This window comes from Amphiura filiformis, chromosome 14 (genome assembly GCF_039555335.1).
Source record: "Amphiura filiformis chromosome 14, Afil_fr2py, whole genome shotgun sequence".
Taxonomy (NCBI): Eukaryota; Metazoa; Echinodermata; class Ophiuroidea; order Amphilepidida; family Amphiuridae; genus Amphiura; species Amphiura filiformis.
Window position 1 is genome coordinate 60,937,918 of NC_092641.1, and position 16,968 is coordinate 60,954,885.

The 16,968-nt window shown below is 40.2% G+C and overlaps 1 protein-coding gene across 1 annotated transcript in view; it reads left to right on the plus strand.

Moving 5' to 3' along the window:
• LOC140169548 (uncharacterized) overlaps positions 1-16,968 on the plus strand; it is a 57,799-nt gene that overhangs the window by 34,918 nt on the left and 5,913 nt on the right. Inside the window, 7 exon segments of the mRNA XM_072192810.1 lie at positions 447-784; positions 8,753-8,918; positions 9,390-9,459; positions 11,295-11,440; positions 12,781-12,914; positions 13,469-13,679; positions 14,761-14,868. Coding sequence (XP_072048911.1) covers positions 447-784; positions 8,753-8,918; positions 9,390-9,459; positions 11,295-11,440; positions 12,781-12,914; positions 13,469-13,679; positions 14,761-14,868 — 1,173 coding nt within the window.

Consider the following 16,968-nt stretch of genomic DNA (forward strand, 5'->3'; position numbering starts at 1 on the left):
CGACTCATTTTGCTTGATTGCATCACAAATGTGATCTTGGATTTTTCAGATTTTCTGATTTCACAAATAATTGGATGGAAGGCTGTCCATTCTTCCCAACCTCTCTGAAACACAATTCCTATCAGGCCATTCCAGTTGCAATCCATACTCTCCCTACAAAAGACATGACCGTATATTCTGTCACAGGGGTTTGAATTTCAAATGGAGTTTCGTGAGTGGGTGACTTTACTTGATATCTACACTTCCTATGTGGAAGATTAAGGTCATGTCTTCCATAGGGGGTGTATGGATTTCAACTGGAATAGCACAGTTTGAAATCTACATCACCCGTGTAGGTCATGGGAGATTAAGATCATGTCTTCCATAGGGGTGTATGCTATGCATGGAATAGCCCATTACAATTCACATACTGAACATTTGTTTTTCCCATCACCTAATTCATTCAGGAACTGTATGCTGAAAATGGTAGTGGAGGTGATCCCCAAGAACTGCAGCAGATGCATGAGGAGAGAGAGGAGCTGATTGGTGCCATCAAAGATGAGAGAAGGCTATTGAGACAACTAGAGAGGGAGAAGAATGAATTAGAGGATTCAGTGAAACGTCTTAAGCATCAGAGTAAAATCTTGAGGTGAGTCCTAGCTTTGTTATGATGATGTTATGAGGAGAGAGAGGAGCTGATTGGCGCCATCAAGGATGAGAGAAGGCTATTGAGACAACTAGAGAGGGAGAAGAATGAGTTAGAGGATTCAGTGAAACGTCTTAAGCATCAGAGTAAAATCTTGAGGTGAGTCCCAGCTTTGTTATGATGATGTTATGAGGAGAGCACGGTAGCCTAGCGGAACGGGCACTGACTCATAATCGGAAGGTTGCGGGTTCGAGCGCGGCGACGCCATCGTGTTGTGCCCTTGAGTAAGGCACTTTATCTTGATTACTCCTCTCCACCCAGGTGTTTAAATGGGTACTGGCATTCTTAAATGCTGGGAAGGTAACAGACTCGCTGTAGAGGAGGTGTAGCGATCCCCCTGTAGCAACATTACATGGAGGAGTCTGGTCCAATCGCCAATGAAACAGAGATGGGCACTCCGATCACTGTTTATACAGGATCGTGTCCTTTACCTTTACTTTATGAGGAGAGAGAGATGAGCCGATTGTTGCCATCAAAGAGGAGAGAAGGCTATTGAGACAACTGGAGAGGGAGAATTCTTCTTCTTCTTCTTTGTATACAGTTCAACACCCCTGTTGGGGAAGACGAACCGGGTTGTGGTGTGCACATAGATGCTAAGTTACTGGTAGTTAATGACTTGTGTCTTGAATTGTTTGGGGTCAAACTGTTCCACTCCTTTAAAAGAGTCCTAGGTAGAAAAGAGTGCTTATAACAGTCTTTAGATGAATGTACTTCAATAAATGCTTTGCTGTGTGAGCGACGTGCTGTACGTGTGACCGGGCGTAGCAGTGTTCGGATAGGGATGGACAGGTAACCCTGGTATGCTTTCTGGACAGTCTTGCTATCTTACGTCTTTGCTGTAGTGACGACCAGTTTGAGTTCTTTAACATTTCGGTTACACTAGCTCTCTTGTCATAGTTATTCTTGACAAAGCGTATGGCCCTTCTCTGTACTGCTTCAAGTTGATAGATTTTTTGAGCAGTATAAGGGTCCCATACTGCTGAGCTATACTCCAGAGATGGTCTAACTAGAGACCAGTGAAACATCATCAGAAACGTCATCAGAGTAACATCATAAGGTAAGTTCCAGCTTTGTTATGACCATCTTATGAGGAGAGAGAGAGAGGAATTGATTGGTGTTATCAAGGAGGAGAGAAGGCTATTGATGCAGCTGGAAAGGGAGAAGAGTGAATTAGAGGATTCAGTGAAACGACTTCAACATCGGGTCCTTCGACAGTCTGCCGATTTGGCTCCGTTTACAGCAGGCGAAGTACCCCCGGGAAGTACCATCCTAACCCTTTGGTAAGAATTTGGATTCACAAAGGCTTGATCACATGCCTGCATTTGCACAGGCACATGGCTGGTTGAGATATGATCATAAAGACTCCTCTACTTCCCCTCTTGCCGCGGGTCATGCACTTCAACCTCGAGACTGCCATCCTGGGCTACAGATATTTTTTGGTTTTAGTTTTGGTGCTTGACGCCGTTTCTTTGGCTGTGGTTCCTCTGCTTAAGCACCGTCTGCTATGATTGGTGCAGCTTAGTCTCTTAGTATTGCCTTGCAGTTCCTACACTTATGTGCCCTGATGGCATTCTGATGGGATCAGTTGACACAAACTATATACTCTCTGGTTTGTCTAAGTATGGAGACTTCATGCAGGTGGTGGCCGCATTGCATTCTCTAAATTCAGTAAATTTTCATCGTCAATCGTGTAATTGAATGGGATTATTTTGAAATTTTAAAACGCTTGAAATATCACAAACAAATAGGCCTATGTTGATAAATAATATAAATACATGCTAAAACCGTTGGGGTTCGATAATAAACCCCACAAAACTAACTGACTATATTGGAAAATGCCATACGGCCGGGTGGTTTCACAAGTTGCCGGCTCGATCATGTCATCCGCCGCCTGACATCATGATCAATTACATCAGAAAAGCTGCCATCAGCAGCCGGCACTTGTTCTCTCTGGTTTGTCTAAGTATGGAGACTTCATGATCAATTACATCAGAAAAGCTGCCATCAGCAGCTGCCACCTGTTCACATTTCAATGTCTTAATTCTCTTATTTAATGTCCTCAATAGTTCTGAGGTGATAATATCCTGTTCCTCTTTAGATGCCTCCATTTGGGATTCAACATCCTGAACGGTGATATCTCTTGCCTGTGTACCAGGCATCAACTCCTCTTTGATTTGAAGGTTGCTGTCATCCAATGTTGCACATAAAACACTTGTCACAACTGACATGGAGACCTTGTTGTTGGGTTTACCATGGTAGCTCTTGCCAATCACCTGATCGTTTTCAAACGCAACAACAAGGTCTCCATCTGGTATTGGTAGCGCTGCTTTAGCCTCTTGTTCTATCCATGTTCTTAGGGCATTATAGCTTCCACCAGGTCCTACATGGCCTTTCATGTCTGTTACTATCTGACTATTAGACAGGGAATACGCAACCAGGTTCTCTGCAGGGCATGTGGGGATATCAGGCTTGGCTGAACCAAGTTGTACATAAGTTCAAATGCTTTCAACTGTACTACTTATGAGTATTGCTGATCCTATATATACTCAGAAGTGGGGTACTCTATCATGTCATGATCCTATTAGCCTTTTCGAAGCATGGCGTACACAATAGGAGGGCAGTATTTAATATGGGTAAAATCTGCCAAATTCAAAAGACTCCTCTGCTTCCCCTCTTGTCGTAAGTCATGCACTTCAACCTCGAGACTGCCATCCTCGGCTACAGATATTTCTGTAAGTTTTGGTGGTTGACGCCGTTTCTTTGGCTGTGGTTCCTCTGCCTCAGTACCGTCCGCTATGATGGATGGTGCACCTTGGTCTCTTAGTATTGCCTTGCAGTTCCTACACTGATGGGATCAGTTGACACAAACTATATACTCTCTGGTTTGTCTAAGTATGGAGACTTCATGATCAATTACATCAGAAAAGCTGCCATCAGCAGGCGGCACTTGTTCTCTCTGGTTTGTCTAAGTATGGAGACTTCATGATCAATTACATCACAAAAGCTGCCATCAGCAGCCGGCACTTGTTCACATTTCTATATACGACATGGTCTCAGATTTGAAGCAGGTTTCACTGCCAAAGTGTGTAAAAATTCACCCCAGAGTGAAAATAGCTATGTTTAATTTCTAAGGTGTCTTTTCTAGGGTAAAATTGTTTGTAGAACATGATTTTTTTGTCAAAAGCGCGCATCGTATTATCGTTTTGCTACAAAATGTTGATTTGTGGCCGATTTTGCCCGAAAAACGCACTTTTTGGGTGACAAAAATTTTCACCTTCCAACTTTGTATACTCATGGAGTCTACAATATACATAGATATGGCCCTTTAAAATGTTAACATATCAGCTGAGGGTACTATTTGATGGATTCAGGTATTTGTTTTGTGATTGACTTAATCATTTGCGCACCAGAATCATTCAAATATGACATGCCTCGTGACAATTGACATGCCAAAATAAGCCGTTTTCGGCAAAGAAATTTATTTGAAAAATCGTAACTCTTGATAGGAAGGTGCTACAGTGATGGTTGACCTACCAGTCTATGCAGTATGGAAAGGGCTTTCATGTGATACCTAACTTTGTTCATTTTAACTAAGAGAAAGACTTGCAAAATGTAAAAATGTTTCCCCTACCCCTTAAAATTTTGATGTGTGTAAAAATTCCCGCCATTTATAAAAATCGGGATTACAAGAAAACTACAAGAGCTAGAGGCTTGAAAAACTAATCAGTTATGCACAGTATAAGTTCCTACTTGGGTATAACATTAATATCTTTCCATTCCTTCTCAATTTTCTTTTCTAATTTTTTTATCAATTTGTGACATCTGTAAATTACGTAAAATTTGGCATTTAGAAAAAAAAAAAAAAAAAAAATATGAGGGCGACATGTTTAAAAAACTAATCAGTTATTCCCATGATGCAGTACTACAGGGATATAGTACCAAACTTGTGCTAAAATGCATATTTTTTAGTTCTAATTTTTTATCAAATTGATTCGCCACCCCATTTTTGAGCAAAATCTTGTATATTTAGTACCTGTAATATTGTGCAATCATGTGAGTTATTTTCATTGTGTGTGCACCAATCAGATGTTAGACTTGCACTACAACATGATGTGAGCCTTGCAGAGCCTTTATAAGTGTGCCAATAGAGTTCAAATATGTTGTGATGATGTTGTCACTTATGGATCTCATATTTTTATTTCAGTCAAAAGCATATGCCTCTACTGTAATGCTCATATCAGGAAAACAATGACAGATTTTGCATTTCTGACTTCAGAAAAACTAATCAGTTATTCCCATGATGCAGTACTACAGGGATATAGTACCAAACTTGTGCTAAAATGCATATTTTTTTAGTTCTAATTTTTTTATCAAATTTACTCGCCATCCCATTTTTTAGCAAAATCTGGAACAATTAGTACCTGTAATATTGCGCAGTCATGTGACCTATATTCAATGTGTGTGCACCAATCAGATGTTAGACTTGCACTACAACATGATGTGAGCCTTGCAGAGCCTTTATAAGTGTGCCAATAGAGTTCAAATATGGTGTGATGATGTTGTCACTTATGGATCTCATATTTTTATTTCAGTCAAAAGCATATGCCTCTACTGTAATGCTCATATCAGGAAAACAATGACAGATTGTGCATTTCTGACTTCAGAAATGAATTCTGCACAAAATTTCAGTCTAGAAAACATATTTAAAACAATATTTTTTGAAACTTTATATTTTGCCATTTTTGGCAGTCAAACCTGCTTCAAATCTGAAACCGTGTCATACTCTCTGGTATGTCTAAGTATGGAGACTTCATGATCAATTACATCATAAAAGCTGCCATCAGCAGCCGGCACTTGTTCTCTCTGGTTTGTCTAAGTATGGAGACTTCATTATCAATTACATCACAAAAGCTGCCATCAGCAGCCGGCACTTGTTCTCTCTGGTTTGTCTAAGTATGGAGACTTCATGATCAATTACATCAGAAAAGCTGCCATCAGCAGCCGGCACTTGTTCTCTCTGGTTTGTCTAAGTATGGAGACTTCATGATCAATTACATCAGAAAAGCTGCCATCAGCAGCCGACACTTGTTCTCTCTGGTTTGTCTAAGTATGGAGACTTCATGATCAATTACATCAGAAAAGCTGCCATCAGCAGCCGGCACTTGTTCTCTCTGGTTTGTCTAAGTATGGAGACTTCATGATCAATTACATCAGAAAAGCTGCCATCAGCAGCCGGCATCTGTTCTCTCTGGTTTGTCTAAGTATGGAGACTTCATGATCAATTACATCAGAAAAGCTGCCATCAGCAGCCGGCACATGTTCTCTCTGGTTTGTCTAAGTATGGAGACTTCATGATCAATTACATCAGAAAAGCTGCCATCAGCAGCCGGCATCTGTTCTCTCTGGTTTGTCTAAGTATGGAGACTTCATGATCAATTACATCAGAAAAGCTGCCATCAGCAGCCGGCACCTGTTCTCTCTGGTTTGTCTAAGTATGGAGACTTCATGATCAATTACATCAGAAAAGCTGCCATCAGCAGCCGGCATCTGTTCTCTCTGGTTTGTCTAAGTATGGAGACTTCATGATCAATTACATCAGAAAAGCTGCCATCAGCAGCCGGCACTTATTCTCTGGTTTTTCTAAGTATGGAGACTTCATGATCAATTACATCAGAAAAGCTGCCATCAGCAGCCGGCACTTGTTCACATTTCTATATACTCTCTGGTATGTCTAAGTATGGAGACTTCATGATCAATTACATCAGAAAAGCTGCCATCAGCAGCCGGCATCTGTTCTCTCTGGTTTGTCTAAGTATGGAGACTTCATGATCAATTACATCAGAAAAGCTGCCATCAGCAGCCGACACTTGTTCTCTCTGGTTTGTCTAAGTATGGAGACTTCATGATCAATTACATCAGAAAAGCTGCCATCAGCAGCCGGCACTTGTTCTCTCTGGTTTGTCTAAGTATGGAGACTTCATGATCAATTACATCAGAAAAGCTGCCATCAGCAGCCGGCATCTGTTCTCTCTGGTTTGTCTAAGTATGGAGACTTCATGATCAATTACATCAGAAAAGCTGCCATCAGCAGCCGGCATCTGTTCTCTCTGGTTTGTCTAAGTATGGAGACTTCATGATCAATTACATCAGAAAAGCTGCCATCAGCAGCCGGCACCTGTTCTCTCTGGTTTGTCTAAGTATGGAGACTTCATGATCAATTACATCAGAAAAGCTGCCATCAGCAGCCGGCATCTGTTCTCTCTGGTTTGTCTAAGTATGGAGACTTCATGATCAATTACATCAGAAAAGCTGCCATCAGCAGCCGGCACTTGTTCTCTCTGGTTTGTCTAAGTATGGAGACTTCATGATCAATTACATCAGAAAAGCTGCCATCAGCAGCCGGCACTTGTTCACATTTCTATATACTCTCTGGTATGTCTAAGTATGGAGACTTCATGATCAATTACATCAGAAAAGCTGCCATCAGCAGCCGGCATCTGTTCTCTCTGGTTTGTCTAAGTATGGAGACTTCATGATCAATTACATCAGAAAAGCTGCCATCAGCAGCCGGCATCTGTTCACATTTCAATGTCTTAATTCTCTTATTTAATGTCCTCAATAGTTCTGAGGTGATAATATCCTGTTCTTCTTTAGATGCCTCTATTTGGAATTCAACATCCTGAACGGTGATATCTCTTGCCCGTATACCTGGCATCAACTCCTCTTTGATTTGAAGGTTGCTGTCATCCAATGTTGCACATAAAACACTTGTCACAACTGACATGGAGACCTTGTTGTTGGGTTTACCATGGTAGCTCTTGCCAATCACCTGATCGTTTTCAAACGCAACAACAAGGTCTCCATCTGGTATTGGTAGCGCTGCTTTAGCCTCTTGTTCTATCCATGTTCTTAGGGAATTGTAGCTTCCAGCAGGGCCTACATGGCCATTCATTTCTGTTACTATCTGACTATTGGACAGGGAATACGCAACCAGGTTCTCTGCCAGTGCATATGGGGATATCAGGCTTTGCTGAACCAAGTTGTACATAAGTTCAAATGCTTTCAACTACTTGTAACTAAATAACACAATTAAAAGGAAAGAAAATTTCCTAATTTTGCGGGAAATTGCTGATCTTATGAGCATTGCTGATCATATATATACTCAGAAGTGGGGTACTCTATCATGTCATGATCCTATTAACCTTTTCGAGACATGGCGTACACAATAGGAGGGCAGTATTCAATATGGGTAAAACCTGCCAAATTCAAAAGACTTTACCCACTTCGTGCAGCGCCATCCTATTGTGTCTGCCGTACCTCTGTGTCTGCCGTACCTCGCGTAAGTCAAACGTGACCTAGTTCTTTTTACGCGGAAATCAGGAAGAGCAGTCGGGCTGAAGGACCTTGCCAAATACTAAAAGGAAAGTTATGGATTAAAACACAAATGATCACAAGATTGTGATAAATTTGTACAGGGTTCAATGCAATGAGCCTTTAATGAGAAAATAATTTCAATCTATTCAACCAGATTAATCCAAAACGTACCTTGGAGCAACCAATGTTGCAGTCAGTACCACTGACCTTCAGCTGGGTTGTGATGTTATACACCTTGAGTCCCGATGACGTCACCCTGACGTCATTTGGCAAGGTAGAGTTCTGATGGTCTGTCTCAGGCGTGTGAGAGGTTGTTTCCGAGTCCTCTACCTCGGTTGAGGAATGGTTGTTCTGCTCGCACCCAGATGGCTTCTTTAACTCCCCGTTCGTACCACTGTGCTTCGCGGTCGAGGACTTTGACGTCCTCTAGGTCCACCTTGTGTTTGCTGGTTTTTAGGTGTGTGTAAACCGCTGATTCTGCAGGGCCCAAATTAGAGCGCTGATGTTGCTGTAGCCGTTTCTTAAGTGGTTGAGATGTTTCTCCAATATAAGTGTCAGTACAGTTGAAACTCTCCGTGCACTGAATATCATATACAAGTCCACTCTGCCTGCCTTTGAGTATTCACAACAATGAGCCTTTAGTATCATTTTTATTCTTCGAATTGTTAACCCATTGTGATCTTTGTTCTTCAGGACAAGACCCGAGAGTGACAGAACCGATGTCAATGGTTACCATGGTGACACCACAACAACCAAAACACCAAGGTCAAAGGTCATCAGCAATAGTGCCACAACTCCTCCTACAGATGCCATGGAATTGGATGAGTTGGGAATGCCAACACCATCACCTGAAAAACATGTAAGTACATACAGGTTCAGGAAGCTGCTGAAAAAGTAAACTGGAAAAGTATTTTTTTTTATATAACATTCGGCGAAACGCCAGGCAAAACCCAATATTGACAAACAATAAATTGAAGGGATGCCTATACATAAATAACATCAAAAGCAAACAGAGAGAATAAATAAAAACACAAAAAGGTACCAAAACATGCAAAACAGACAAAAGAAGCAAAAGGAAATAGCAGGGAAAATACACCAAGATACTGGCTAAAAGTACTATATATTGTCAAATTGCTGAAGGTGATGTTGTCATGTCGTGACAGCTGTGACTAAAAATCTCAACTTTTTAAAGAAATACGAAAATGTGCTTGATGCTGTGGCCCTTCAAGTACCACTGTAATTTCCCATTAATGATATAAAACAGTTATTCATATACATGCGTGTATGCACTGTTTAATGTTCTTCTTGATCAATGTGATTTCTTTTTCAGAGACGTGAGATGGTACATCCAAGAGACATTTTAAGTCCACCTGCTGAGAGAGAACATGATTCACCCCTAGGTAAGGCCGGTGTCAACAGGTCCTATGTCGGAATCGACAAAGTGAATTATGTCAACATATCGACAGAACTCCTTCCATGGCGACATAGTGCAAAGGCAATGGCCCAGTAAAACTTTGTCAGGCAAGCTCATTTTCACTCAAAATATTGGCCATTTCCAATGTATTTTCAACAAAATGCAATGCCAAATCTTATCTTTTACCTACTATTTCGCCAATTTTTAATGTTATTTGCCTACAGGGGTCATACTTTTGGCAGTATTTTGCCTTGTTTTCCGGTGTAAATTGTACACTTTATTGCTACATGCTCGCTATGAAGACGGCCATCTTTTTTCATGTTATTATTTTTACATTACCTGAATTGAATGTGCAAAGCGCAAAAAATAATGTACCAGAAAACTGCCACTTTTCCAGTACTAAACTGCTCCCAAAAAGTAACTTACCAGGTAAGAAATTAAGTCTGTCAAGTTCAAGCGACAAATCGTATTATACTGAATAGCATATGAGTGGAAGCGGTGTACATTTACTGTGAGTTTGACACCTCATTTGTCGCAACAGAACAAAACTTTTGAAGTTATGCTCATTTGAACAAGCCTACTATCAAATTTGAAAGTTGCAGGTCCGCCCCAATGAATTCACACAATAAACAGACACATGAAAGGATGTTCAGAACTTTTATTCTTTGTCAACTCACACTTTCCTGCTCAAACCTTCCTCACATGAACCATCTTAACAGTCTTGAACCAACGACCACATGAACGCAATACTCTGGACACACCCAAGGTCCCCTAAATCCCTGGTCATCATATTGATTCTTTCATTCGACTTAATTTCTTCAGATGATTGAATAAGGACAATTGTCATTGAACTTTGATCATTCTTCATCCTCACAAGAAGCAATAGGAAAGTTAGTCATGCAAAGAAGAAGAGGAGAGCACTGATTACACCTGTATACTGCCAACCATCTCAAGTGGTATGAGTGCAACTTTCATTCCAGTGGATAGGTTCGGTTAAATAAGCATAACTTCAAAAATACTCATCCGTTTGCAACAAATGAGGTGTAAAAATTCGCGTCAATTACCACTGCTTCCACTCATATCCCATTTAGTGTAACACAATTTGTCGTTTGAATTTGACAGACAAATTTCTTACCTGGTAAGTTTCTTTTTTGGAGCAGTTTATATTCCATATGTGTGAGCAAAATTACAGGATTCAACATTAAACATTTATTTTCCTTTTCACTTCCCAACACTTTTGTTGAGCATTCATTACGTAGTTATAGCCCAACCTGTTTTATCCGGCCATAAATGGACCAAGCATTGGCGAGATAAGTGAAAAATCAGGATAAGTGAATTATGTGTAGTATGTGTATGATCAATATGCCAAATTTGGAGCAACAAAAGATTCCTCAACATGGGTTAACACTAGCTGAAAGAGGGTATTTGAGTGACTTTTTATGCAAAATAGATGTCGTTCGGAATGCTTCAGAGCATGAAATGAAGGTGTCAAAGTATAGAGGCCGTCAGCCTTTCGCCATCTTGTGGGTACAAATGATCTGTGTGTTCATGCGTCGGACACTACTCGCAGGGTGCAGCTTGCCACGCAGCTGTTATCACGCATCAACGCGGTGATTTTGCTGTTCACGCATGGAGATCGAACGACCATCACAGCGTGTACCCACAAGATGGCGGCATATGACGTCACGCTGACGGCCTCTATTCTTGGACTGTATACAATTTTTTTTAGTATTACTCTTTTACTGTGTATGTGAAATAAGTAATCATGACATTTTCCTCATCAAAGTTTCTCTTATTCTTTGTCGCTCTGTACATAACCAGCGTCCGATGAAGAACACCCAGTAGCTAATAACAGACATCGTGCTAGAACAGCGCCCTCAGAGAGAAGACGAATGGGACAGGATAGCGATAGGAGTTCAAGGTCTAAATACAGTTATGTGGACAGTGATGTTGAGAGAAATGGCAAGGTGAGTGTGATGGGCTTTTCCAGTTAAATTGCATATGCCCCCTGTGGAAGACATACCCTTAATCTCCGACACAGGGGAGTGGGTAGATTTCAAATCGAGTTGCCCATTCAGGTAGTCTCATTTGAAATTCACAGTCCCTGTGTGGAAGATTAAGGTCATACCTGCCATAGTGGGTGTGTGGATTTCACCTGAAATGGCACAATTTAAACAATAATGTGACATATGAAGAGCTTATTTCCAAACCGTGTTAAGTCCACAACCACATGTTTCTCTTTTACTTGTGTGATACAATCACAATTACTTTGATAAGTTTGACATTCACAACAATGAGTTGTACCATCATTATTTACCACAACAATGCTGGTTAACAATATGCAGACTATTGTACTCATTTAGGAACCATAAGCCTCATACAGTTTTGTTACTGTGCATCCATGCACTTTTTGCTTTGTAATGGTGCATCCAACTGAAATTATAATACCTATAGCATCACAACCCACTGCAGTATCGCACAGGTAAATCAGAAACATGTGTTTGTGGACTTAACACAGTTTGGAAATAAGCTCTTCATATATATATAGTTGAAAGTTTCAGTAGATTTTGTCAAAAGTTTAGACATGATCCCAGGTATTTTGCTTGCAAGGTTATACTGCACTAGATACAGAGTCCCCTGCAGACATACAATGTACAGGTAATCATGATTCCTCCCCATCAAACTCTTTGAATCATGTAGCCATGGTCGGGTCCAAGAGGGGTTAAAAAGAGCAGCTTTTTTTTTTTGTCATGTCTTTTTTATTTATTTTTATTTGATTTGTTCGGGGTTTGACAACCCTGGATAACCCAAGAAAGCCTCTATTGAAGCTTATTTCCATTGGGGTCCATTTAAACACCGGGACGGGTTGGGAACAGTCAGGGGTTAACACGCTACTCTTTTCGAAACTGGCTGCGAAATACATGTACAGGTATGGCTCTTTGCACATGGGACCGACGGCTTAACGTCCCCTCCGAAGGACGGAGTACTTTCATGATTCATTTACCCAATTCTAAATGAACCATGGGGAGAGCGGAAGTCTGAATTTAATCTACAGAAGTTAATTTCTGAATTTAATTTCAGACCTTTTTTTTTCCCCAAGTCAATATCCCAGCAAATCGCCACCGCCGGGAATTGAACCCGGGACCTCATGCACTAAATGCAAGTTCTCTAACCATTGCGCCACGCTCTCCCTATGCACTAAAGGCAAGTCTGGATGTTGTGATTATGTCATTGAAAAGTAAAAGTTATGCAAAAGTCATACGAGTATAAATTGAACATTTTATATATATCTTATCGTTGCCATCAGAATGACATGAGACCTGCATATCGAGATGGCGGGCATAGCAGCAGACGACGCCAAGCCTGGCCTGACTACCTCAGTGATTCCGACCAATCAGATGGATTTGCAGAACTCAACATAAAGAAACAGATGTATCACAAGTAAGTTTACATTTTATTCTTTGGCTTGAAGTGGGGAAGCTCGAATATCAACACTTGTGTGAAATTTGCATGGTATGTGGGGTTACTGTGGCATATACCTTTTGATGTGTGATCAAAGCTGAAGAGCCTTTTTGTTGTGCACCCCTAATGGAATGTGTGTCTGGTTTATGCAGTTTAAATGACACATACCCACCACAAATGTTCTTTATACCAGTCAATTAGTTGACCACAAACACTTTTGAATTAGTCTTAAATGTGGTATACCACAGTTGAGACTAATTTGACAGTAATTTTGATGATTTCTGGGGAAATATACCAATTTGGAATGCCTAATTTCAATATGTTAATGAGAAAAATATGAGCTTTCACCTGAAACCAAAATCTGCATTTTAATGGGGTAAAGTTGGGGGATGAGGCTGTGAATCAGGTTACCCACCTTTAATAAACTAATATCAGTTGGCTTGTTGTAAAGTCACTGGGCGCTTATAGTGGCATGGGTGGTTAATGGAACGAATACGTTTTTTTTAAATTTTCTATTTTATACTGTTTTCTAGTGATATGAAAATCAGGTTATTGGAAGAAAACAGTGGCATCAGGAGAGCAAAGGAGTTCTTACATCGACAGAAACATTCCCTTAAAAAGCGCCAGCAGGTGCTGGAGGATGCCAGGCAGGAATGGAGGCAAGACATGCGTGACCAGCAGGTAACAGGACTGACTCCACACAGTGCTACGCTATTGGAAGATGTCAGGCTGGGTTTAGAGAGGGTGAGTGGGAAGAAAATAATCTACTGTAAAAACTCTTTAGTTAGCATAAATTATGTGCTTACTATCGAGTGCTTTAAAACATGCAAACATGAAGAGCGCCATCCACAAAAGTGTAAAGGGTTTTGATAGTAAGCACATATGCTAACTATCGAGTTTTTACGGTATCTTGAAATATGTAACTCCAACTGAACATTATTTTTTTCCTTTGAGTCTAATAGTAGTGTTTCATTTTGCCATATTGGTATGGACTTGAGAAAATTAATGAAAAATCCAGCATCACAGTTTATATGAGTTTGAGGCCCATCGGTGCCGTTAGTCTGCTCTCGTGAAACAAAATGAGTTAATGTGAAATTCTCCTGTACAATGAACTTATTGCAAATTGTCCCTTTTAACGTGTAGATTAAAACTTGGAGCCTGATCTTGGCTGTGAATGCTTATTGTGGTATGTGTAGGGTGTGTGCTTTTTAGCTGAATTGACATGCCAATATACTAAAAGCCATCTGCCTATTACTCCCTGAGTTTAAATGGTTTATGGCCAGTGACGGCATGATGCGGTGCAAATGCCGCCATCAGACGGCTTCCCCTCCCCAGTAAAAACCAAAAATTACGAAAATATCCTCTTTTTATTTGGTTACCCCTCCGAAAAAAAAAGAAATTCTGGTGCCGCCACTGTTCATGTCATGATTGGGGGTCATAGTGGTCAATGACAATGGGCTATTCCATTTAAAATCCATACTCCCCCTGTGGAAGATTTTGGAAATATCTTTCACAGGGGGAGTATGAATTTCAAATGGAATGAACACATTAACAGCTCCATTTGGAAATCGCCCTCCCTGGGTGGAAGATTCATGTTGAATATTTCTCAGAGGGTGTATGACATTCAAATGGAATTGCCTAATGTATTCATTCCATTTGAAATTCATACTCCCCCTGTGGAAGATATTTCCAAAATCTTCCACAGAGGTAATGTGAATTTTAAATGGAATAGTCCAATCTGTGTGCAGAGGCATTGTGGGTTTGGCAAATTGCCTTTGGGATGATCCATGATGACTCTGTATTTTTTCTCTCTCTCTTTTTATAGGAAGCTCTTGAAATAGACAAAGCCATGGTGAATGTATCAGCTGGAAGAAGGCTGGTGAGAGAAAAGGAACATACACTAAAGAGACTGGAAGGTTCTATGCATGAAGAGGTAACTTTGCGTCATTGTAAAACTAGTACCTTGGATATTGCTATGCTAGTGTATATTATAATATATTCTATTACCCCCACGACCCATTATTCAAAATCGCGCACTGTGATTTGTTGAAACGCGTCACGTGACAGACCATTAATTAGCGATAAAGTGACAAGGGCAACGAACTTTATGTTCTTCTATCATCACAGCGCACAGCAGAGCGACAGCACACCCAGAGCACACCTGCGTATGTAGGGGAGAATGGAATGTCAGGGGTGTGTTATTGTATGTGCATACCTGCTTATAGGGAGAATGGAATGTTAGGTTGTGTTATTGGAATGTGCATACGCTTTGACTACGCCGTATGCGCTCCACCTTGAGGTAAACAACTTGAAATATTTGGGCAAAAAATTTGATATTTTCTCTTTAAATCACACTATTTTGTGGTAATAGAATAGAAATAAAGGGTGCAGCATTATCCTGTACACGCAAAATAATGTGTCCTCGGCAGTAAAAGCGTTTAAATAATGGGTTCGGCTCGCCTCACCCATTATTTACGTTTTACTGCCTCGACACATTATTTTCGTGTAAAGGATCATGCATTACCCTTTATTTCTTAAATATACAAATATTGACTGCTATGAGGGGCATGGTTAAGATTATAGACCCAAGGTGATCTCAAAACCATTGCGCTGAGAGTCATAGCATGGTTTTGAGATCACAGCGGGCCTATAATATTAACCATGTCCCGAATATAAAGCAGTCAATATTTGTTTTATATACCAAATGGATACGTGGATTTTGCGATTGCGCAGTTTGATCGGGACGCACATGGCGGTTCATAGTCATAGTTCATTTCCATGACCGGTCCATAGTTCATTTTGAGGGTATAGACGAATCCAATTTCACACATTATTATGCTTTGAGAATCTTCCATCCTATACTTTATACACATTTTTAAAAACCAATTATTCTGGATATTGGCGACCAATTTCACCTGAACACGGACGTCTCTGCATCAGCTTGCAGTCCACGATCACCATACATGTAGCGTATAGATATATCGTAACACCGTTTAGCGACCCCACTTTTAGGCGGTTACAGAATGTAATCGAGAAAATTAAAATTTTCACCAAAAATCACATTTTTGACCAAAAATCACATTTTTCACCAAAAAACATTTTTCACAAAAAACTCATTTTTCACCAAAAATCAAATTTTTTACCAAAAATCACATTTTTTACCAAAAATCACATTTTTCACCAAAAATCACATTTTTCACCAAAAATCACATTTTTCACCAAAAATTTTTCACCAAAAATCACATTTTTGACCAAAAATCACATTTTTGACCAAAAATCACATTTTTGACCAAAAATCATATTTTTCACCAAAAATCACATTTTTTACCAAAAATCACCACCAAAAATCACATTTTTCACCAAAAATCACATTTTTCACCAAAAAAAAAGATATCGTGCTCGGCTATCGCCTCGCACGATATCTTTTAAAACTCACAGCTCGACCAATATCTTTGGGTATCATGCTCAATCCATCCAATTTTATATCATTCCTGCACCTCAATGGCAGGCATTAGCTGGGTCCCCGTCGGCTCTATCTCACCTAAAATGTGAAATGATGCGGCCTTGGAGGGTATTTTAAACTGCATTCTATTACCCGTAGACAAAAGAATGCTGACAGTTTACAACACAAAAGAATCTAACATCGAATTTTTAGCGGGTTTAATCCAGCCAATTGGGCCCTCACAACACCAGTTTGGTGCATGCGGGGACCCAATAATGGCCGACCAAATCCTGACCATGACTTGGCTTGTTGGATTCATCTATAGTTAATTCAATGACTGCACTTTCAACCAATCAGATGACAGGAATCTATATATGAGGTATATAATGCATAACATTATTCATGTCAAATAATTGGTAGATAATATAGCACATGACAAAGTGTCAAAAAAAGTGAAAAAAAGTTTCCTATAAAAAGTGACTACATGCACTGTGATGATATCACCGCAGGCCAATAGCCACTTTCATAGGAACTTTTTGCCTGCATCGACACATCATCATATTGTGACCTTGGCACTCCTGATGGGCAGAT